The sequence below is a fragment of the Pelophylax lessonae genome (assembly GCF_965119305.1).
Source record: "Pelophylax lessonae genome assembly, chromosome: 3".
NCBI classification, from domain to species: Eukaryota; Metazoa; Chordata; class Amphibia; order Anura; family Ranidae; genus Pelophylax; species Pelophylax lessonae.
The window spans coordinates 163,957,997-163,981,225 of NC_138770.1; the positions used below are offsets into that span (position 1 = coordinate 163,957,997).

At 42.8% G+C, this 23,229-nt stretch overlaps 1 protein-coding gene across 2 annotated transcripts in view; it reads right to left on the reverse strand.

The window, feature by feature from the left end:
• The window catches only part of ACP1 (acid phosphatase 1), an 87,591-nt gene that overhangs the window by 22,573 nt on the left and 41,789 nt on the right, over positions 1-23,229 (reverse strand). Inside the window, exon 3 of one of the 2 annotated variants that reach the window (XM_082251299.1) lies at positions 2,917-3,030. In XM_082251299.1, the coding sequence (XP_082107425.1) occupies positions 2,917-3,030 (114 nt within the window). Of the gene's footprint in view, positions 1-2,916; positions 3,031-3,088; positions 3,203-23,229 lie in introns of both variants that reach the window. The other variant, XM_082251298.1, reaches the window with a different exon arrangement.

Sequence of the window (23,229 nt, forward strand, 5' to 3'; positions counted from 1 at the left end):
GTACCACATCTAAATAAAATATATACGTTTCCTTTTTGAACTGAACTACTGAAATAAACTAACTTTTTGATGATATTCTAATTTTGGATGCACCTGTGTGCACTGCTCATGTTCAAAAAAATTTAAAGGAACATTTTTTATCAGAGTATAGCATCAAGGCAATTAAACTCCTGGGATATTGATCTGGCCAGTTAAGTAACAGAGGGGATAGTTTTAACGCCAAAGCAGATGAAACTGATTAACAAGTACACTAGATGGGCAACAATGAGACTACCTCCAAAAACAGGAATGATTTTTACAGGTGGAAGCCACTGACTTTTTCCCTACTCTTTTCTGACTGTTTTTCATTAGTTTTGCATTTGGCTAAGGTCAGTGTCACTGCTGGTAGCATGAGGGGATACCTGGACCCTATAGAGGTTGCACAAGCAGTTCAACTCGTTCAAGATGGCACATCAATACATGTCATTACCAGAAGGTTTGCAGTGTCTCCCAGCACAGTCTCAAGAGCATGGGTGAGATTCCAGGAGACAGGCAGTTACTCTAGGAGAGCTGGACAGGGCTGTAGAAGGTACTTAACCTATCAGCAGGACCGGTATCCGCTCCTTTGTGTAAGGAGGAACAGGATGAGCACTGCCAGAACCCTACAAAAATGACCTCCAGCAGGATACTGGTGTAAATTTATCTGACCAAACAACTCAGAAACTGACTTCATGAAGGTGGCCTGAGGGCCTGACGTCCTCTACTGGGCTCACTGCCTGGCACTGTGGAGCTCGATTGGCATTCGCCAATGAACACCAAAATTGGCAGCTCCGCCACAGGCACCCTGTGCTTTTCACAGATGAGAGCAGGTTCACCCTGAGCACATGTGACAGACATAAAAGGATCTGAGAACGTTATGCTGCCTGTAACATCGTTTAGCACGACAGCTTTGGTGGTGGGTCAGTGATGGTCTGGGGAGGCATATCCATGGAGGGAGGCAGAGACCTCTACAGGCTAGACAATGGCACCCTGACTGCCATTAGGTATCGGGATAAAATCCTTTGACCCATTGTCAGACCCTACGCAGGTGCAGTGGGTCTTGGGTTCCTCCTGGTGCACTACAATGCCCGGCCTCATGTGGTGAGTTTGCAGGCAATTCCTGGAGGATGAATGAATACCATTAAATGGCCCCCACGCTTGCCTGACTTAAATCCAATAGAACACCTCTGGGACAATATGTTGTGGTCCATCTGACGCCACCAGGTTGCACCTCAGGCTGTTCAGGAGCTCAGTGATGCCCTGGTCCAGATCTAGGAGGAAATACCCCAGGACATCATCCGTTAACTCATTAGGAGCATATCCAGACATGTCAGGCATGCATGCAAGCACGAGTACCATTTGGAGTTGCTGCAATGAAACTTCAGGGAAATGGACTAGCCTGTTGCATCATTTTTTCACTTAGATTTTCTGGGTGTCCTTGAATTCAGCCCTCTGCAGGCTGATCATTTTCATTTGGCATCCTTTAGTTCCTAACACATTACCCGATCCATATCCGTTTAAATATCCAGCATGATATTTTACCTGATTGAGATCTGTTTTCAAAGTGTTCCTTTAATTTTTTAATGGTGTGTATGTGTAGATTTAATTACATTTTAGACTTCCCTCTTCAACCCAGAGCTACATTGTGATTGCTAAACTGTTCGACTAACTCTAAACTGGAAAATGTTGAAAAGTAGAGGTTTTTCAGCATGACAGAATACATCCTAAAAACGTACTTGTAGACAATACTAAATCAGCAATATTTTAGCAGCAATACTCAGATTAATCACATTACTTGCAAATATTGTGTGCTTGGGCAGTGAAGCACAAAAAAGTACAATGAAAGCATATAATAGGCATTGATTTATTTTTACTTTAAAGAATAACTAAAGGCAAAACCTTTTTGTTAAGTTTTGGATAGAAGGGGGAAAGGGATTAGAACACCTGTCATTTTTTATTGATGTCTGTGTCCTGCTTAGGGAGATACACCCCCATTTGTCCTGATCACCATTTTCATTGAAAATTAAAGTAAAAGAAAATCACACTTTATCCCCAGAAAAGTAATAGAAGAGAAATCTTCCAATAGTCACTAGTTCTGGTGACCTAGGGGTCCCCAAGGGATTAAATTAAATTTGAAAAAGGATTTGCAAGGATTTCCTCTCACTTCCTTGTTTGGGCTATGGGACAGAAGGTTAAGGCAAGTCTCCCTAATGGAGCAAAGAGGCAAAAACAAACCTTACAGGGGTTATAAGAACCCTTCCCTTACTCTATAAAAACAAGAATTTGCTTCTAACAGGATAGGATAATTTAAGTGAATAGTCACACAATTTATTGTGTGAAGACTTTCAACTCCTGTACTTAATCAGCCTCATCTGATCCATGTGCGTGGGCTGCTCTAAAAAAAAAAAAAAAAAAAAAAAAGATAAAAAATAGATAGTGTATTAACTTTCATGGCACTGTCAACTATGTGCCGACAACCATCCTTGAAGTAGTCAGATAGACTTCTCAATCGGTCAGGACTTAAGCCAATTCAATTTGGCACCATTAGAAAGGCAAAAGTCCGGGGACCCAAAGAACTAAACATGGTGGGCAGGGGTATCTTTAAACAGCATCAGAAGCATGAACTGAAATGCCTTTACCGTTTTAGGTGTTCTAAAGGCAAGTATTCACCCATAACAAACAATGTTTCCTGCTGTCATTGTGTAGTAAAGGTTAAAAACATAGTAAATAATGGGATTGGATATTACACCCAGAACACATCTCTTGCTGTGATTATGAAAGAAAATGAACAGTAGACCCTGCCCAGTGACAGAAACCGGAAATGTGGGATAGACCATCATGAAACGTTGGTGAAAAGTCTAACATCAAAATCTCAGAATAAAATACACTGTCCTATACCTGCCGTGCTCTATGCGATGTTTCAGTATCGTGGCTTTTTAAGCACTTTATGGCCCTTGAATCTGGGGAGCAACCCACGTTCCAGTCAGATGTGGCAGCGCTGTCTATGGACCACTGCAACACAAAATATAATGGATAGGATTCAATAACGGATGAAATGGAGGTACATTACCTGCCTGGCTGTGTGATTCATGGAAACACCGTGCCTCTTCATACAGCTCTGGCCCCGATAATCAGGTGGGTTTCCTATTTCATAAGTAGATGTGGCTGCGCTGTCTATTTTCCACTAGAACAGAAAGACACATGGTCTATTGCTTGTGAACATTTGTTTCCTTAAAAAAAATAAAATTTGGTTTTACAGAACAAATACATAAACAGGAGAGGCTAAAACCATGCAGAACTAAGGGACCAAACATTCTGGATTTAAAAAAAAAAAAAAAAAAAATTAAATAATCATGTACAGTGCCTTGAAAGAGTCTTCATACCCCTTGAAATTTTCCACATTTTGTCATGTTACAACCAAAAACATGAATGTTATTGGTATTTTATGTGATAAACCAACACAAAGGGTCACATAATTGTGAAATGGAGGGAAAATAAGTAGTTTTCAAAATGGTTTACAAATAAATATCTGAAAAGTGTGGCGTGCATTTGTATTCAGCCCCCTTTACTCTCATACCCCTAACTAAAATCTAGTGGAACCAATTGCCTTAAGAATTGAACTAATTAGTAAATAGAGTCCACCTGTGTGTAATTTAATCTCAAAATAAATATAGCTGTTCTGTGAAGCCCCAAGAGGGCAGGGTTAGGTTATAAAATAATATCCCAAGCTTTGAACATCTCATGGAGCACTGTTTAAAGAGGAAGTCTGTTTTATTTTTCCTTTTTTCCTACCTGGAAAGTAAAGGCATAATGTGCTAGTATGCATCACATACTAGCACATTATGTGACACTTCCCTCCAAACTAATCCCTCGCCCTCCCTGCTGGAGGCCGCATCAATCTTCGCCCGTCTTCCTTCCGGGTCCGCGGACTCCGGCTGTGCTACTGGCAGTAGCCGCGTGATGTCACTCCCGCACATGCGCGCGGAAGCCGCCGCTCACAGCACAAGGCTCTGAAGAAAAACGGGTGGTCGTTACTTCAGAGCACACGGCGCAGAATACAATAAAGATCTCCTAAAACTAAAACAGTGCACGTTTAGGAGATATTTACAGTACCTATTAGGTAAGCCTTATTATAGACTTTCCTATAGGGAACAAATTTTAGAGGGGGGTTTACCACTTTATTCCATCAAACAAATGGAAAGAGTATGGCAAATTGAAAATCTACCAAGATATGGCCGTCTACCTAAACTGACAGGCTGAGCAAGGGAAGCATTAATCAGAAAAGCAGCCAAGAGGCCCATGGTAACTCTGGAGGAGTTGCAGAGATCCACAGCTCAGGTGAGAGAATCTGTCCACAGGACAACTATTAGTCATGAACCCTACAAATCTGGTCTTTATGGAAGAGTGGCAAGAAGAAAGCCATTGTTGAAAGAAAGAAGTCCTCAGTATGCAAGAAGCCATGTGGGGGACACAGCAAGCATGTAGAAGAAGGTGCTCTGGTCAGATGAGACCAAAATTGAACTTTTTGGCCTAAATGCAAAATGTGTGGCAGAAAACCAACACTACACATCACCCTGAACACACCATCCCCACAGTGAATCATGGTGATGGCAGCATCATGTTGTGGGGATACTTTTCTTCAGCCGGGACACGGAAGCTGGTTAGAGTTGATGGAAGATGGAGCCAAATACAGGTTAGACGAAAACCTGAGTCTGCAAAAGACTTGACTGGGGTGGAGGTTCACCTTCCAGCAGGAAAACGACCCTAAACATACAGCCAGAGCTACAATGGAATGGTTTAGATCACAGCATGATCATGTGTTAGAATGAACCAGTCAAAGTCCAGAACTAAATCCAATTGATAATCTGTGGCAACTTGAAAAGTGCTGTTCACAGATGCTCTTCATCCAATCTGACATAGCTTGAGCCATTTTACAAAGAATGGGCAAAAATGTCACTCTTCAGATGTGCAAAGCTGGTAGAGACCTACCCAAAAAGACTTGCAGCTGTAACTGCAGCAAATACAAAAGCATGACAAAAACTTTTCAGATATTTGTAAACATTTTGAAAACCATTTTCCATCCACGTCACAATTATGTGCCACTTTGTGTTAGGCCAGGGCTTGACAAATTTTCCTGAAATCTAGGAGCCAGCTAAAAAAGTTAGGAGCCAGTTTTTTTTTTTAAACTAACAACCAAGCTTTATTTAATAAAACGGATACTAAATTTACACATAAATACGACTAGAACCCCACTCTCTAGCGCAATTGGATGAAAACAGACTGTCTGTCTCTTTCCATCCGATCCAATCCACGGGATGGATAGAAAATAGAACCACCATCCGTCTGCTTTTGGCGGACAGGATCAGATGGCGGCAGATTACTGCTCCATAGAGGAAAATGAAGGGTCCGATCAGATCTGCCTGAAAAACTGACAGGCGGACCTGATCAGACAGCCCGTGTGAAAGGGGGCTTCGGCTGTGGCATGGCGATGAGGAAAAAAAAAAAAAAAAAAAAAAAAAATGATATATATATATATATATATATATATATATATATATATATATATATATATATATATATATATATATATATATATATATATATATATATATATATAAATAATATAATATTTTTTTTTATAATAATTGGAAAAATATATATATTTTTTATTTTTTTTAATAATTAAAAAAAAAAAAAAAAGAAAAAAATATTATTTAGTTTTTACATTTAAAAAATAAATTAAATTAATAATAAATTACCACACTCCCTGTCAAAGGTAACTAACTGGACAGGGAGATGGTAATGCATTCTAAACAGGCAGTGGAAAAATGGATTTTTGTAAAATCTTACTGTAAAATCCTTTTCTCTTAAGCTCATTGACAGACGTAGTCCTCGTTGATTAACAACAACTCGGGTTATACTGCCCTCTACAGGAGTAGGACTAGACAGGAAAGAAAACGTTCTGGCCACACCCTAGGGGCAGTCCCAGAGGGTATATCCTCTCACTTCCTGCTACAGCAAATCAGTTATGTCACAAAGCAGTGTTTAGAGAATTTAACCCAACCCAACTCAAAAACAGAGGGGCGGGTACTACGTCTGTCAATGAGCTTAAGAGAAAAGGATTTTACGGTAAGATTTTACAAAAATCCATTTTTCTCTGTCGCTCATTGACAGACGTAGTCCTCGTTGATTAACAACAACTCGGGACGTCCCAAAGCAGTACCACAAATGAGGGGTGGGCTAACAGAAATCAAAATCCAGAAGGCCCAACCGGAGCCAACCAGAAGCATGAAGGACTCATCGATCAAAAAGAGGAGACCTAAGTGAAAAACCCAACCAACCCTTGAGATAGACCAACAGTCTCCTCAGATTGTGGCCTGCAGAACCTTGCGGCCAAAAGAGGCATCTGACGATGCCATCACATCAACTTTATAAAATGATGTAAAGGTATGAACAGACGATCAAGTCATCGCCTTGAAAACCTGGATCGCTGACGCCTGATGGCGTTAGACCCAGGAAACACTAGGCGCCCGAGTAGAGTGCGCCTTAACAGGGAACGGAGGATTCCGACTCTTAATAGAATAAGCCTGTACCACCGTCTGACTGGTCCATCTAGATATGGTCGCGGCAGACACAGGCAACCCCCTTCTAGGGCTATCCGTGATCACAAAAAGTGAGTTCGTCTTACGAAACAAGTTCGTAGTAGTCAAGTGTACCCTGATTGTCTGAACCCCATCCAAGGAGTGTAATCCCAAGGATGGCTAGTCTTAGGACACGGGGAAGGTAACACAATATTTTTATTCAGATGAAAACTCTGAAAACCACTTTAGGAAGGAAGGATGGATTCGGAAGAAGAACCACCTTATCCCTATGAACCACCAGATATGGGGAACGACAAGATAATGCGGCCAGTTCTGACACCCTGCATGCAGAAGTAATGGCCACCATGAAGGCCACCTTCTGGGATAATGTAAGCAAGGGAATCTCCCTAATATCTTCAAGAGAAGTTTCTGAAGAACCGACCACACTAAATTAAGATCCCAGGCGGTAAGGGTGCACGCACTGGCGGAGCCAGATGTCGCACCCCCTGGATGAAATTCCGCACCAAGGAATGATTAGCCAAAAGTTTCTGAAAAAAGATTGCTAACGCTGAAACCTGACCCTTGATGTGCTCAAGGACAGTTTCTGCTCAACCCCTTGTTGCAGACAGACCAAGATTCGGGTCACCGAATAGGTATGTGGGGGAAATCCAAGAGATTCACACCACGCAATATAAGACTTCCATGTGCTGGAAGTCGCTTTCCTTGCTTTAACTAGAGGTAGGAATAACTGAAGCTGACACTCCCTTGTCCTTCAGTACCTGGGTCTCAATGGCCAGGCCATTAAGCCAGCGATAGTAAAACAAGATGGAAGATCGGTCCCTGAGACCGCAAATCCTCCCTGAGAGGAAGTCTCCAAGGAGCATCCGCGACTAGCCTCACCAAGTCGGCGTACCAGGCTCGACGAAGTCAGTCCGGAATTTCCAGAATAACTGGAATTCCCTCCACCTCTATCCTGCGAAGAAGTTCCTGCAGTAACTTGAGAGGATGGAAGGCATGCCGTAGCTGATACTGCCCCCACGGGGCGATCAGCGTTTCTGCTGCGTCCGCTAGAGGATCGCGGGTGCGAGCTACAAACCTCCGCACCTTCCTGTTGAGCCAAGGTGCCAACAGATCCACATCCGGGGTGCCCCAATGAAGGGACAGCTAGTGAAAAACCTCTGGATGAAGAGGCCATACCCCTTGATCCAGAATCTGATGGCTGAAATAATCTGCCTGCCGATTTCCCACCCCCAAAGTGAACACTGCGGGGAGATCCGGAACAAACCGTTCCGTCCAATGAAAGATGCTAGTCGTTTCGATGGCCACCAGGACACTCTAAGTGCCCCTTTCTTGACATAAGTCACGACCGAGGCATAGTGCGATTGGATCCGAATCGGGCTGCTCTAGAGCTGCTCGGTCCAGTAAATCAGACAAAATCTGATAGCATCCAGGTTACCAATAGGGTATCGGAACTGAGAGCGATCGGAAGGAATGACTTCCCCCTGGTTGAGCATCGGATACTTCCTGGTCCGCTCGCTCAACCGGATCTGATTGTCCAGGAAATCTGAATTCTGATTCCATTAGAAAAAAATCTCCTTCAGGAGAATTCGGGTATGAGACTGGGTATACGGTACTGCCTCTAAGAAGGCCACCATCAGTCCCAGCCAATTGACGGACAGCAACATCCGAATCGTTGACTGAACCTTCTGGAGTTTCTCCGCAAGGAGAAACTTTCTTGCCCAGGATGTATCCAACCTTAGGCCCAGATAGTTCAGTCTCCTGGTGGGAACCAGGGATGATCTTTGGGAAAGCGAAGAAAACGCTGATGTCCTGCGATGATGGGGATATAAGGATAAGCATCCTAAACGTCTATGGACGCCAGGAAATCCCCCTGATGCAGGGAGGCCACCACTGTTCGGATGGACTCCATCTTTCCCCAAGTCCAGAAATTGGACGCACCTTGCCCTCTTTCCTGGACATTGTGAACAGGTTCGAATAGAACCATTGAAACCGTTCAATGTTAGAAGGGAAGAATAGCACCGGTGGAAGTGATCGAAACTCGATCCTGTATCCTGACCGTATGACCTTCCTTTAAAGAGGGATTCCTCAAACGGATAGCGCCTAGCCATGCGTTTGGAAATAACAGGGGTTCGTTTCAAAACGACCTCATTTGGGTAAAGGAAAATCCTTCGCCCTTTTGGTAGGCTAACAAGTACCAAAAAGGAATCTCAGTCTCAGCTACCTCTGCCGGTGTAACCTCAAGACTAAAGGTTTCCCGGACGGACACAACTAGTGCATCCACCACTCTTGTGCTATGGCGGAGGCAGAAACGTTCTCTTCACTGCTGAGGAGACATTACCTGAGACAACAGCCCCATAAGAGGGACCTGCAGCTGCATTGACCAGCTCCGAATTCGTATCTGAAGTATCAGATAAAAAATAGGGGTAGGCGGGGGTCACTTCTTGACCCCCGTCCCTGACAGGCCACCTCCACCCGGGATACCAAAGACTCCAAAACTGCCGAAAATGCATTAAAAACAAGTGGGGTACTGGAGGGTCCTGCGGCCACCTTGAGGGGATCAGGTGGGGATACCTATGCGGCAGAGTCAATGATTACACAAGACATTTGCCAGCGACAAAAAAATGACAAAGTAAAAAACTTTTTTTTTTTGCAATCCCCCAGCGCAACAGCGCCCCTCAGTGTTACCTGCCTTTATGGACCCCACAGAGAGAGAGAGACCCCAAGGCTCATCCCTGATGCACAGAAGTTTTCTATCAGCTTGCTCAGTGCTGTCCTGTTACAGACAGGAAGTCTTTGGCCCTTTTTCCTGGGTAAAGGAGGTGGCTCCGCCCCTTAACACGCCTTCCGGCGCCTCCCCCTGGCTCCACGAGGTGTTTGGTCACCTCAAACATGGCCGCCCCCATGCTGGAGACACGAGGCTACGCCAATATGGCGGCCTCGTGCGATCTGCCAGAAAATGGCGGCGGCCTGTACAGGATTCTATGTTCGCCTGCGGGAGTATCTCGGCCCCACAACCTTCACCCTGATGGTGATAAGCCTGGCCGGCGGTACCGGACCCTGGCGGGCCGTATGCGGTCCGTGGGCCGTCGGAAGGCAGCTCTCTGCCCTTGCTGGAGGAATGGCGATCTGGACTACAGTGATTCAGGCATAGGCATCGCCCTGTGAACACCTCTGACAGGTAAGATACCTCTTGCTTCATTAGTAATGCCCATTCTAGTACTGCCACTGACTTCAGTCACCTTTACAGTTTTAAAATGACATTAGTCAGCTCCCATACCAAGCCTCCTGGTTTCTGTTCACAAAAATCACACTCAAATTGGGGGATCTGTGACCTGTTATAGGATAGAGGGGAAACCCATCCTACCATTCCAGAGAGGGGCCCGCGTCCCCACAAACCCGTCAGGGGGAAAGGGGGAACATACTACTCACCATACCGGAACCAGGCGGGCGCCACTCCTGACAGAACCCCTCTCCACCGGGGTGGGGGGGGCTGTCGACCAGTACGGACGCCGTGACTTTTGGTCATTGGCGTTCAAGCGAGACGTTTAACTCGCAGGGTCAGTCCCCGTCCAGTGGGACTATGTCGCGGCCGACCCAGCGCGGAGCTATGGCCTGCACGCGCTCGTAAGCTGAACTGGGGTGACCACTGGATCTCAACATCCAGCCCGTCGCCCAGTTACAGCTTGCTTGCTTGAAGATCTCACAGGAACACTGGAGAAAAAAGCTGTCCAAAAAAAATCTAAGAAAAAAATCCTGCCAGGACCGAAGATCCTAGCAAGGCATCTAGGTCCTTACTCCTAACTAGACAGAAAACTCATTTGCTGTAGCAGGAAGTGAGAGGATATACCCTCTGGCACTGCCCCTAGGGTGTGGCCAGAACGTTTTCTTTCCTGTCTAGTCCTACTCCTGTAGAGGGCAGTATAACCCGAGTTGTTATTAATCAACGAGGACTACGTCTGTCAATGAGCGACAGAGAAACAGTAATTACAACAGTCATTACTCCCGGCCACCACAAGAGGGCGCCAGTTCCCCATTGGAAGCCTCTCATCTCAAGTAGGCCGAAAAGCCGGGGCCTCAATTTTCGGACGGCCTGGAAGTCCGTGCACTCCGTAACATTGAAGTCTATGCAGGTCTCTCCGGGTCGCCCCAAAGAAGCTCCGGACCCTTTTTCTAAGTCGGAGCGACTTGTGTCGCTCCTACTAGAACGGGTCCGCAGCTTCTCTATGGAAGGCGACCTACGGCGACCTGTCAGGCGACCAGGTCGCCCCAGTTTGAACGGGGACTAAGTCCTTCACGTAAAATCTCAATAAAATATATTTATGTTTTTGGTTGTAACATGACAAAATGTGGAAAATTTCAAGGAGTATGAATACTTTTTCAAAAGCACTGCAAGTCATTATTGTATTGACCCCATTTCTATTAGACCAGTTTCTACAGCATCAGCAACTAAAACTGCTCATGTTTTATAGCTCTTGAAAGCAGTGCTATCAAGCCGGTATGAATTGTCAATCTCCAAACAAAACATGGCACAATAAACACATACGTGTTGCCTGCAGTGGAGAATTTATCAAGAACAAGGCGGCTATTAAGACATGAATAAGTCATTAGTCTTGGAAGTCTTTACAACAACCAAAAATGTTCCTTTACACAAAATGGTATGGTATTTCCGATAGCAATACAGAAGTCTTTAAACATCTGGGCTCACTTGGGATTACCATATGTCTGCTCCTGTAGACCATATTTACCTAAACTAAAATGATTAGCTGGAGTCCCCAGCAGACATAGGCTTAAAATCTGGAAGCTCAGTCTTTGACAGTCTGCGACATTCACATCTGTGAATGGCCTCATTTACTTCCAGCTAGCAGGCCTAGGTTGACTGGATTTTTGGCTTGCCAAGAACGAACAAACTAAAAAAATTCATGAGGGTGCATTACAGGATAAATAGCAGCCCATTAATCCTTGCTAACAGGATTATGCGCCACTTGCATGTGACTGAATACTGGCAAAAAAAGACCGGAAGTCACACACTATAGAACATCTCCCCTGCAGGCAAGCCAACAGGCACCACAAACCCCAAAACCAGGAAATGACCTCAGGCAGCAGCCTGCACAAAACACTGCCACCAAAAGTCCCAGTCCCGATTCAAAAGGCAGGCTGAAACCACCTTAGAGAAAAAAAAAAAAAGGCCAGTTCCGAAACCCTATTAGCTGAATAACGGCAACCAGAAACAACCACCTACTGCAGCAAAAGGAAAAGATAAAAAAAAAAAAAAAAAAGTTGAGTGGTACGGTAATGTGATACACCCACTTGCGGCAGGCAGCACAACTTCACTCCACAAAGGATACCGGGAGCAGGCATCCAGCAACAGGGATGATCAAGTCTGTGGAGCCGCACTCAGAAAACTGAAACAAGATTGTGTGTAATTAAAGATTTGAAACATCTAAGAAGCTACTGGGGAGTTCTTGATCCGTTCTGTCTGACCCATCAGTCTTATTTAAACCAAGCCTGTTTGACTCACAGACTAAAAAGCTGGGGGTCCACTGATTCTGGTAAGGAGGGACACAAATGGGTTGTGTGTAACATTACGGAAAGAATTTATGTGGAGCATAGAACACTTTCTATTATTGTTTACATCAGTTTATTTGGACTTTTTTACATTTCATGATGCTAGCACTGTTTTTATATGGTTTCAGGTTTACAAGTGATTTACACTTTGTGCACAGCTGCTGCAGACAATTTTTACACCAATTTCACCATAGCGCGAGTATTTATTTTTATCTAGCCCTCCCCACAACAGAATGACATCCCACCTCCTTCTGAGCTGCCAGACATCTAATGTCTCCACGATGATACATTTAAGCTAAGACAGTGGTGGCCACTGACAGAACCATTACCAATAGATCCTGCAGCAGTGTCACCTAATGCAGAACCACGCTAGTAGTCTGATATAGGTAAAAACCTCTCCTGTAGAAACGAGGAGTACTTCACCTAATGACGGCCATTGACAGTTCGAATCTTGGTGATAACCCTCCCCCCCCCCATTCGGCGACCCTTGTCAGCACCTTCCCAGATAGAGGAAAAAAGATCCGCCTGTCTCCAGCAGCTATGAAGGCATCTACAAGTTTGGAGACTGGAGAGTGCTGGGTTGTAAGGATATTGGAAACTTCAACAACTGCACTCTCCTGCTCCATGCCAAATAGAACATTCCCCTTCAGAGGCCTGAAATGAAGACTTTGCAAGGGGACTGCCTCTAACAAGGCAACAAACCTGGAGACACAGATGCAGAGGTGAACCAAGGGATTTCCCAGCTTCCTGAGAGAAGCCACCAGATTCTTCAGAACAAATTTATCTGGAGGGAGAACCACTCTCACCTGGCCTTAAATAAGCCTAATTCTTTTCGGGGGGAGGGGGAGAGAGAACCGAATCAACATCCATACGCTAATCACGAAACACATGCTACAGAAGATGAGGGGATTACGCTCACAGAAGCAATCTTCCAGGTATCCTAGAACGGACACCCTCTGGGTCTGCAGAAGGCCCAGAAGCCTGGACAGATTAAAAATGGCAATCATCCCATGCACACTGTGGAACTCTACAGAATAGAAATCCTTTAAGTCCACCAATGCCAGGAAATTCCCTGATTGAAGAAAGGCCACCACTGAACTCCCCGATTCCATTCAAAATATTTTTTTATCCAGGAATAGGATGATCGGCACGATTTCGTTTTGGAACCGGAAGAGGTCTGGAAAATAATCAGCAGAAACCTTTAATCCTCTAAGGATCACCCCTAAGAAGGAAGATGATCAAAAGTCACTGTTTTGCACATACAAAACTGTTACCCAGAAGATATGAGATTTAATTTACGTCAGACAATATTCGGGTTAAATGAGAGTTCTTTGACATGAGTGAAAGCTTCAAAACAGAAAGATTAGTTTTATTGGTATATAGCCTAAATTAATTTACAACAATCTATCTATAGTACATACAACAAAATGGAAAAAATATTCCTAGTTTAACTGAACAAATATAGAGCATGATACTCATATACAAACACAATACGACCGACACAAAGAGGACAAGCAATGTATACCTTAAACGTTCATAGTTACCCTTCCCTTGAGTGTTTCATCCTGGTCTGCCATGCAAGAGGAAGTCCCTCTCCTCTCACCTACACTAATATAGATCTATATTGCATAGACTTGTATAGGGCTATTCTAATTGGTTCAGATATCCTGTTCTGATCCTCCCTCTGGGCGTAGCTCGTTCAGGATTCCTTCCTCCTTGCCTAGTTTAGCCTAATTCAGCCCCTTGTTAACCCCTCCTCTCTGTTGGAGGGAGAAATTAATTATACCAAGTCAGCTGCTGGGCAAATTGCCCATCCCTGAACCGACGATCACCTTCATTGCATATCTAAAGACTGAGTCTTTGAATTAGAGAGCGGGATAAAGGAATGACCTGTCATGGACGATTATCTCTATTTTCTGGCCCTGTAATGTCTGGCTCACAGGAACTTAAGTACATGATGGTACTATTTGGCATATCAGTTTGTTTTCTAGTGTAAATAGCAGGGCTGGCATTTCAAATGGACTTGTTAATCAAGTTACTATTGCCTGCAGACTGAAGTCACACAACTTCCAAATCTACCAATCATATAGCAAATATGAGTTTGAAGTCCAAAATGTGTACATTTATATTTACATTAATATTTACAATTACAAAATGGAGATTTATACATAAACTCCTCATCCGGCAACACAGTAATGGAGATTACACATAAACTCATAAGGCAACAGATGCCCGCTTGGGGCCTGCAGAAAGCAAAGGCCCCACATAAAATAATGGTTTAGGTGTAATCTCCTTTTGAGCTTTTGTCATTGCTATCTGAAATAAAACTAGTTGGAAAAAAAAAAAAAAAAAAACTCTATAAACTCTCCGTCTCTACAGCCCACATTCCTGGATCTCAGTATCAGCAGTTCATTACTTGTTCTGGATGTAATAACTCAATAATAATAAAAACAAAAATACTAAGAGACCAAACTACAGAGAGGAAAACAAAATGAGGATCTTAGTTCTCAATAGTCCAATAATAATAGTATGAAAGTCCATAATGCAAATCTGGTCCTGTTGCTCTTGCATTATGGAACTCTCAGGAGAAGGGTAATTATGGACTATAAAAGGTATACATTGCTTGTCCTCTTTGTGTTGATAGTGGTGTGTTAGTATATATGAGTATCATACTCTATATTTGTTCAGTTAAACTAGGAATACTTTCTATTTGTGTATGTACTATAGATTGTTGAAAATTAATTTAGGGCCCTTTCACACGGGCGCTCCGTATGTCTGCAAATCATCCTATTTTTTTGCGGATGATTTGCGGACATAATGTAAGTCTATGGCATTGCGGATGTCAGCGGAATACCATCCGCTGACATCCGATTTTCTTCCTGTCAGTTCTGTTCCGTTTTTTTGAACTGAACAAAACCCTATTTTTGTTCCGTTCAAAAAACGGAAAGGAAGGAAAATCGGAGGTCAGCGGTGTCATCCGCTGACATCCGCAAACCCCCATAGACTTACATTATGTCCGCATATCATCCGCAAACGGATGGGATGATATGCAGGCATACGGAGCGGATGACAGAAATGTCATCCGCTCCGTGGAAAAAAAAAGGACCGCAGCGGAGCTCTCACACAGAGCGGCCGTGTGAAAGAGCCCTTAGGCTTTTAGGCTATATACCAATAAAACTAATATTGCTTGTTTTGAAGCTTTCACTCATGTCCAAGAACTCTCATTTAACCCCAATATTGTCTGAGGTAAATTAAATCTCATATCTTCCGGGTAACATAACATTTGAGACAGGAAGTGTCAAGGGCAAAAAAAACTCCAAAATTCCATCTTATAGCCACAAGCTACAAAACAGCAGACCCGTCAACTGCTATCTCCCCCTTTGAATTTCTTGCAAAGACCCAAACACTGCACCACTCCCACGAGCTTTCATTGGGAAGAGGTCCTGGAGGTCAATTTAATTGGCTTAAGTTAGGGGGGGCCAAGGACTTTGACTAAGGTTTTCAACTTCACAGCCAAGACCTGTGAGCGGCAAAAGGAAAGACTTGTGGAATAAGAAAAAGAAGAACAGCAGCAGATCCTTCAATTGCGAGCCTACCTTTAAGGGTCAGATCATCTACGCAGGATGAGAGTTCAAAAAGGCATGGAGCATTATAAGGCAAGGGCCAGTTGAAACATTCCAGAGGAGGGGAGGAGCCGCCAGCAGATAGTTGCTTGTAAGCGCCTGAGTAAAAGTAGTGTTACCAAGGAACCATGTATTGGGGACATTTTTCAGTAGTCCCCTTGAGAGAGGTGGTTTAGTTCTCTATATGTTCCAACATCCTGAATTTGACTGAACCACTGAGGCCTTTTCCATAGGGTTGAGATGCAAAAGTGGACCAAGTTAACCAGATGAATAAGGGCAGACCTTTATATATTTTTAAGAGTAATGTCGTTATGGTGAGGAAAGAAAGAAACCTGGGTCCTTATATATACGGCGGTCAGTGAACTTTTGCTTTTTTGCATGTTCAGAAATCATGCAGACCAGGACATGGCCAGAAAATATGCAGGTGGTCTGCCTGTGGTGTGTCACATCGCCAGCAGGAATCCGGAATGGATAGATATATGGAGTGTAAAAGCTTAGGGGTACAACGAAACAAAATACTAATTTGTATCCAAATTGCTGGTAGCCGTTACTGATAGATGAACGAAACTACAATATTAGTATTTTAGACTTAACCTGGGGTGTAAGCTCAATGTTCAGATCATCGAAGAATCTGGGCATGGTTGTTGCTGCTACAGACATTAGGAGGTTGTATGAGAACAAAAGGGCACGAGGAGAGGGGCTCATCACCTGACATTCCCTCTCGAAGGGTGAAAATTGGCATTCAAGAAGTTGAGCGTTTGGGAGGGAGAGTAGAAATTGGAGTTAAAGGAGCCTAAAAAGGTCCCAATGAGGAGAAAGAGTGGTCAGTTTATCTGGAAGTCATCCAAGTTTAATTTTGCAGAAGTCCAATCTTCACCCAACATGGCGGGCCAAGCCCAGAGGGCCTTCAGGGAATCGATCTCCCATGCTGGTGTTCACCACGCTAAACCTGTAAAGCACTCTATCAGAAAACATCTTGGCCCCATATCAATCAAAGGTTTCTGTAAAATTCAGGGCCCAGGCAGTCTCTGCATTGTGTCCATTCTTAAGCTGGATACACCCTATACAACTTTTGTTCAATTTCCTTTAGATTTACTTTCAACTATGTAGTTCAACGGCCTGCCTGATTGCATACAAATAGAAAGTGTTTAGGTCTGACCTTATATGGTTTTAGTAAATCTAAAAGGAAAAAAATGTAAAGAAAACTGTATAGTGTATATCCAGCTTTAGTATGTAACAGAGTCTAGGTACAATTCTTCTGAGCCAGTGTTTCTCAACTCCGGTCCTCAAGGCATACTAACAGGCCAGATTTTAAGTATTAGTTTGGGGAGATGCAGACTAGAATACTGCAATCACTGAGCAGCAAATGATATCACCTGTGATGTTATTTCAGTTTTCTTGCAAACCTGGCCTGTTAGTGTGCCCTGAGGACCGGAGTTAAGAAACCCTGTTCTGAGCGACTATAGCTTTAGTAATGGACATGGATATCACTAGTCTCCTGATCCTGTTGAAACGGTTGAAAATCTGGTAGAATCGTGCAGAGCTGTACAGCAGTGAACATCAATTTCAGACACTGGCAAAAAAACAAACAAAAAAAAACTCAAGCTCTGCCTACAAGGGAGGGCTCATATTTACAGCCTGAATTCTACATTGATTGTTCACTGCTTAAAAATAGAAAAATAGGTGTATAATCTCAGTGTAGTTTTTTTTTTTTTCCCCCAGCTACCATAAGAGGCACACGTACACACTCTGAAGCTGATCACCTTTTATTTAACATATATAAATTAACTAGACAGGTGGTAGCCATGGATATGATATAATTAAATGCTAAAGTATTTACAGTTGAGGCTCAAATCTCCATTGATAAGACATTATTTGCAGTTCCCACCATGACTTCTATTAACTTCAAAAAGGTGTTGCAGCATTATAAACAATAAAAAAAAAAAAAAAAAAAAAAAAAAAAAAAAGATTAATATAGACCTTCAAGTTTAGACAAAGTAAGTCACATTTATAAATAACTATTTTGGAGCAAAGTAATATAGGGGTTTTCTACTCTTCTACAGACAAGCGATGCTCTTCCATGATTTACTTTGGCTGGAGAGAGCACAAGCACACAACATTTGGTTAAAGCATCGAGTAAAGTAATAAATCAAACTCATCATATGTTGTAGTTTTTGCCATGTTTGACAAGCATTTGTTTCAACTTTTTCCTGCATTTGGGGTGTCATTAACAATGAATGGCAACGTGAGTGTGACAAATGGTTTTCGCACACAATTAACACTTGTTCAAAAAATGCTCAAGTGCAAATGCGCCCTCAGAATTGGGCTCTTAGGTTATCTGGCAGATGTCCTCACACAAAAAGGACAGCATAGTGACAATGTTAGAAAGAAGCACAAAGCAGCCAAGCAGCATTTGGCATTTTAGGCCAGTGAAGTTGTACAACATTTCTGGTTCACGGTGCAGCTAAAAATTCTGCTGTATGCCTACATGACCACAAAGAGGCAAAACAGCATAAATGAATTGCATTTGTGGTAGATTTGATCTTTGTGTCTAGTGTAACTATATACAGGTAATTTGTTCTACAAAAAAAGTTCAAGCTCCCAATTCAGGCCTCCCTCTTAAAGAGGAGCTCCTACACAAAAAGTTTAAAGACAGCAGCTACAAATACTGTAGCTGCCGACTTATTAGGACACTTACTGTCCAGAAATACAGCGGTGTCTTCACCCCAGCCGATTTTTCAATCGTCCCTCGGTTGCTGCCACCGCCATTTTTTGTAGGGAAAACCAGCACAGCTGGCTCCCTACTGTGCATGCACGAAGAGCACTGCGCTTTGTGAATGGCCTGGCAGCAGTGGAAGGAGGGGGGGCGGAACTTCCGGGAAACTTTGCCACAGCAAAGTCACCCAGAAGTGGGAGCGGGTATCTGTCAAAAGCAGGTACCTGCTGCCCCCCTCCCCCCCGAAAGGTGCCAAATGTGGCAGCGGAAAGGGGGGGGGGGGGGTTGAGGAACCCATTTTGGGTGGAGCTCAGCTTTCTAATACAAACATTTTTTTTTATTGAGTCGTAAGAGCCAACAAAATCAAAATACAAAACCAAAGCATGACATAAAATATGTGCACATTTAACCAGTATCACATTAACCACTTGCCGACTGCTCACAGTATATTTACTGTGGCAGTCAGCCCCTCACAGGCAAAGTGACGTTAATTAACGTCACTAGCCTGGGAGGGTCTGGGGAGCGAGCGTGCGCCGCCGGAGGCGCGCTCCCGCGCAGTCACGGACCCCCCCCCCGCGTGTGAACGGCGGACCCGATGTCCGCCGGTCACTCGTCGATCGTCAGGGGAGAGGGAGAAAGTCAGGCGGCTTGTGTAAACAAGCCACCTGTCATTCTCCTCGGTGTAAAAACACTGATCACACGGTTCTACTATGTAGAACCGTTGATTAGTGTCCTTACACCTCAAGTCACAGCCAATCACAGTAAGAATCACGCCCCTAGGGACACACACAGCCCCTCCCTCTCAAATAAAGTTAACCCCTTCGCTACCAGTGTATTTTTACAGAAACAGTGCATATTTATAGCGCTGATTACTGTAGAAATGTCACTGGTAACCCCAGAAGTGTCAAAAATGTCAGTCAAGGGTCCGATCTGTCCGCCCCAATGTCACAGTACCGCAAAAAAAAAAAAAAAAAAAAAAAAAAAAAAAAAAAAAAAATCGCAGATCGCCGCCATTACGCGTTAAAAAAAAAAAAAGACAAAAATCTTTCCCTTTGTTAGTAAACGCGATAACTTTTGCGCAAACCAATAAAAATACGCTTTTTGCGATTTTTTTTACCAAACATATGTAGCATAAAACAAATTGGCCACAAATGTTAAAAATTTTGATTTTTACATTTTTTTTGGGGGAATTTCATATAAAAAAAAATGTGAAAAATATTGTTATTTTTGCAAAATTTACGCTCTTTTTTTGTTTATAGCTCAAAAAGTAAAAAGCGCAAAGGTGATCAAATACCACCAAAAGAAAGCTCTGTTTGTGGGAAAAAAGGACGTCAAATTTGTTTAGGTACAGCGTCGCACGACCGTGCAATTGTCCGTTAAAATCACGCAGTGCCGAATCGCAAAATACCCACTTGGTCGTTTAGCAGCCAAATCCTCCGGGGCTTAAGTGGTTAATGTATAGGTGCAAGCAAGGCTATAAGAACAGCATCTCAATATCAGAGCGCAAATAAAGCCACATTGTAATCATATATAAAAGAGATGTTACAACATAACTGCATACTGCTGATATCAAGACAGAGCTAAACCCAATCAGTAGATGAAAAGAGTGGAGATGCCTGTAGTAAAAGTAAATACTTCTGGTTTAGATAACAGGTGGAGCTCAGCTTGAACCACTTCAGCTCTGTAAAGTTTTACCCCCTTAATGACCAGGCCATTTTTTGCGATACGGTACTGCCTTGCTTTAATTGACAATTGTGCAGTCCTGCGACGCTGTACCGAAATAAAAATTATGTCCTTTTTTCCCCCCACAAATAGAGATTTCTTTTGGTGGTATTTGATCACCTCTGCGGTCTATTTTTATAAGCAAAAAAACTACAGTTTTGAAAAAAAGAAAATGTATATATTATATATATATATATATATATATATATATATACAGTAAAACCTTGGATTGCGAGCATAATTCGTTCCGGAAGCATGCTTGTAATCCAAAGCACTCTTATATCAAAGCGAATTTCCCCATAAGAAATAATGGAAACTCAGATGATTCGTTCCACAACCATTTATTCATAAATCCTTCAGTTTATAGTCCATATAAAAAGATTATAGCATTGCGATAGGTTATATAACCATAAAATGTCCATCCACAAATAGCAGCTTCCACAAGGGGATTAGAAGCAAAATCCAGTAGGAGCTACAGAGTATCAAAGAGAAGAAAGGCGCCTCTAAGTGTAGCAATATGGTTCCATTTAATGAAGGTACAACATTTAGCAACTCACATGGTTGATGAATAAAACAGGCACATCTAAGTATGCAGGCATCCGGGGTAAAGCTGTCCACATGGACTATCTTCTGCACCGCCGGCTGCCAGTCTGTAATCCTGACCGGGAAGACCACCCTGCAGTAAAGGGATCTGAAAGCGAGGGGCAGCATGGAAGGGATGACGTAGATGGCGGTGTGGAGGATGGTCTATGTGGACAGCTTTAGCCTGGATGCCTGCATACTTAGATGTGCCTGTTCCAATCATCAACCATGTGAGTTGCTAAATGTTGAACCTTCATTAAATTTAACCATATTGCTACACTTAGAGGCGCCTCTCTTCTCTTTTATACTCAGCTGTGACTTGAGGCTACTTGTATATCAAGACATCGCTTGTAAACCAAGTCAAAATTTATTTGAAAATTTTGCTTGTCTTGCAAAGCGCTCTTAAACCAAGTTACTCTCAAACCAAGGTTTTACTATATATATATATATATATATATATATATATATATATATATATATATATATATATATATATATATATATATATATATATATATATATATATATATATATATATATATATATATATATATATATATACACACACACACATATACATATATACATACACACACACACACAGTGGGTACGGAAAGTATTCAGACCCCCTTAAATTTTTCACTCTTTGTTATATTGCAGCCATTTGCTAAAATCATTTAGGTTCATTCTTCTTCCTCATGAATGTACACATAGCACCCCATACTGACAGAAAAACACAGAATTGTTGACATTGTTGCAGATTTATTAAAAAAGAAAAAACTGAAATATCACATGGTCCTAAGTATTCAGACCCTTTGCTGTGACACTCATATTTAACTCAGGTGCTTTCCATTTCTTCTGATCATCCTTGAGATGGTTCTACACCTTAATTTGAGTCCAGCTGTGTTTGATTATACTGATTGGACTTGATTAGGAAAGCCACACGTCTGTCTATATAAGACCTTCCAGATCACAATGCATGTCAGAGCAAATGAGAATCATGAGGTCAAAGGAACTGCCTGAAGAGCTCAGAGACAGAATTGTGGCAAGGCACAGATCTGGCCAAGGTTACAAAAAGATTTCTGCTGCACTTAAGGTTCCTAAGAGCACAGTGGCCCTTATAATCCTCAAATGGAAGACGTTTGGGACGACCAGAACCCTTCCTAGAGCTGGCCGTCCGGCCAAACTGAGCTATCGGGGGAGAAGAGCCTTGGTGAGAGAGGTAAAGAAGAACCCAAAGATCACTGTGGCTGAGCTCCAGAGATGCAGTCAGGAGATGGGAGAAAGTCAACCATCACTGCAGCCCTCCACCAGTCGGGGCTTTATGGCAGAGTGGCCCGACGGAAGCCTCTCCTCAGTGTAAGACACATGAAAGCCCGCATGGAGTTTGCTAAAAAACACCTGAAGGACTCCAAGATGGTGAGAAATAAGATTCTCTGGTCTGAGGAGACCAAAATAGAACTTTTTGGCCTTAATTGTAAGTGGTATGTGTGGAGAAAACTAGGCACTGCTCATCACCTGTCCAATACAGTCCCAACAGTGAAGCATGGTGGTGGCAGTATCATGCTGTGGGGGTGTTTTTCAGCTGCAGGGACAGGACGACTGGTTGCAATCGAGGGAAAGATGAATGCGGCCAAGTACAGGGATATCCTGGACAAAAACCTTCTCCAGAGTGCTCTGGACCTCAGACTGGGCCGAAGGTTTACCTTCCAACAAGACAATGACCCTAAGCACACAGCTAAAATAACGAAGGAGTGGCTTCACAACAACTCCGTGACTGTTCTTGAATGGCCCAGCCAGAGCCCTGACTTAAACCCAATTGAGCATCTCTGGAGATACCTAAAAATGGCTGTCCACCAACGTTTACCATCCAACCCGACAGAACTGGAGAGGATCTGCAAGGAGGAATGGCAGAGGATCCCCAAATCCAGGTGTGAAAGACTTGTTGCATCTTTCCCAAAAAGACTCCTGGCTGTATTAGATCAAAAGGGGGCTTCTACTAAATACTGAGCAAAGGGTCTGAATACTTAGAACCATGTGATATTTCAGTTTTTCTTTTTTTAATAAATCTGCAACAATGTCAACAATTCTGTGTTTTTCTGTCAGTATGGGGTGCTATGTGTACATTCATGAGGAAGAAGAATGAACTTAAATGATTTTAGCAAATGGCTGCAATATAACAAAAGAGTGAAAAATTTAAGGGGGTCTGAATACTTTCCGTACCCACTCTGTGTGTGTGTATATATATATATATATATATATATATATATATATATATATATATATATATATATATATATATATATATATATATATATATATATATATTTTACTTTCTATAATAAAACATTCCCAATAAAAAAAAAATAAAAACATTTTCCCATAAATTTAGGCCAACATA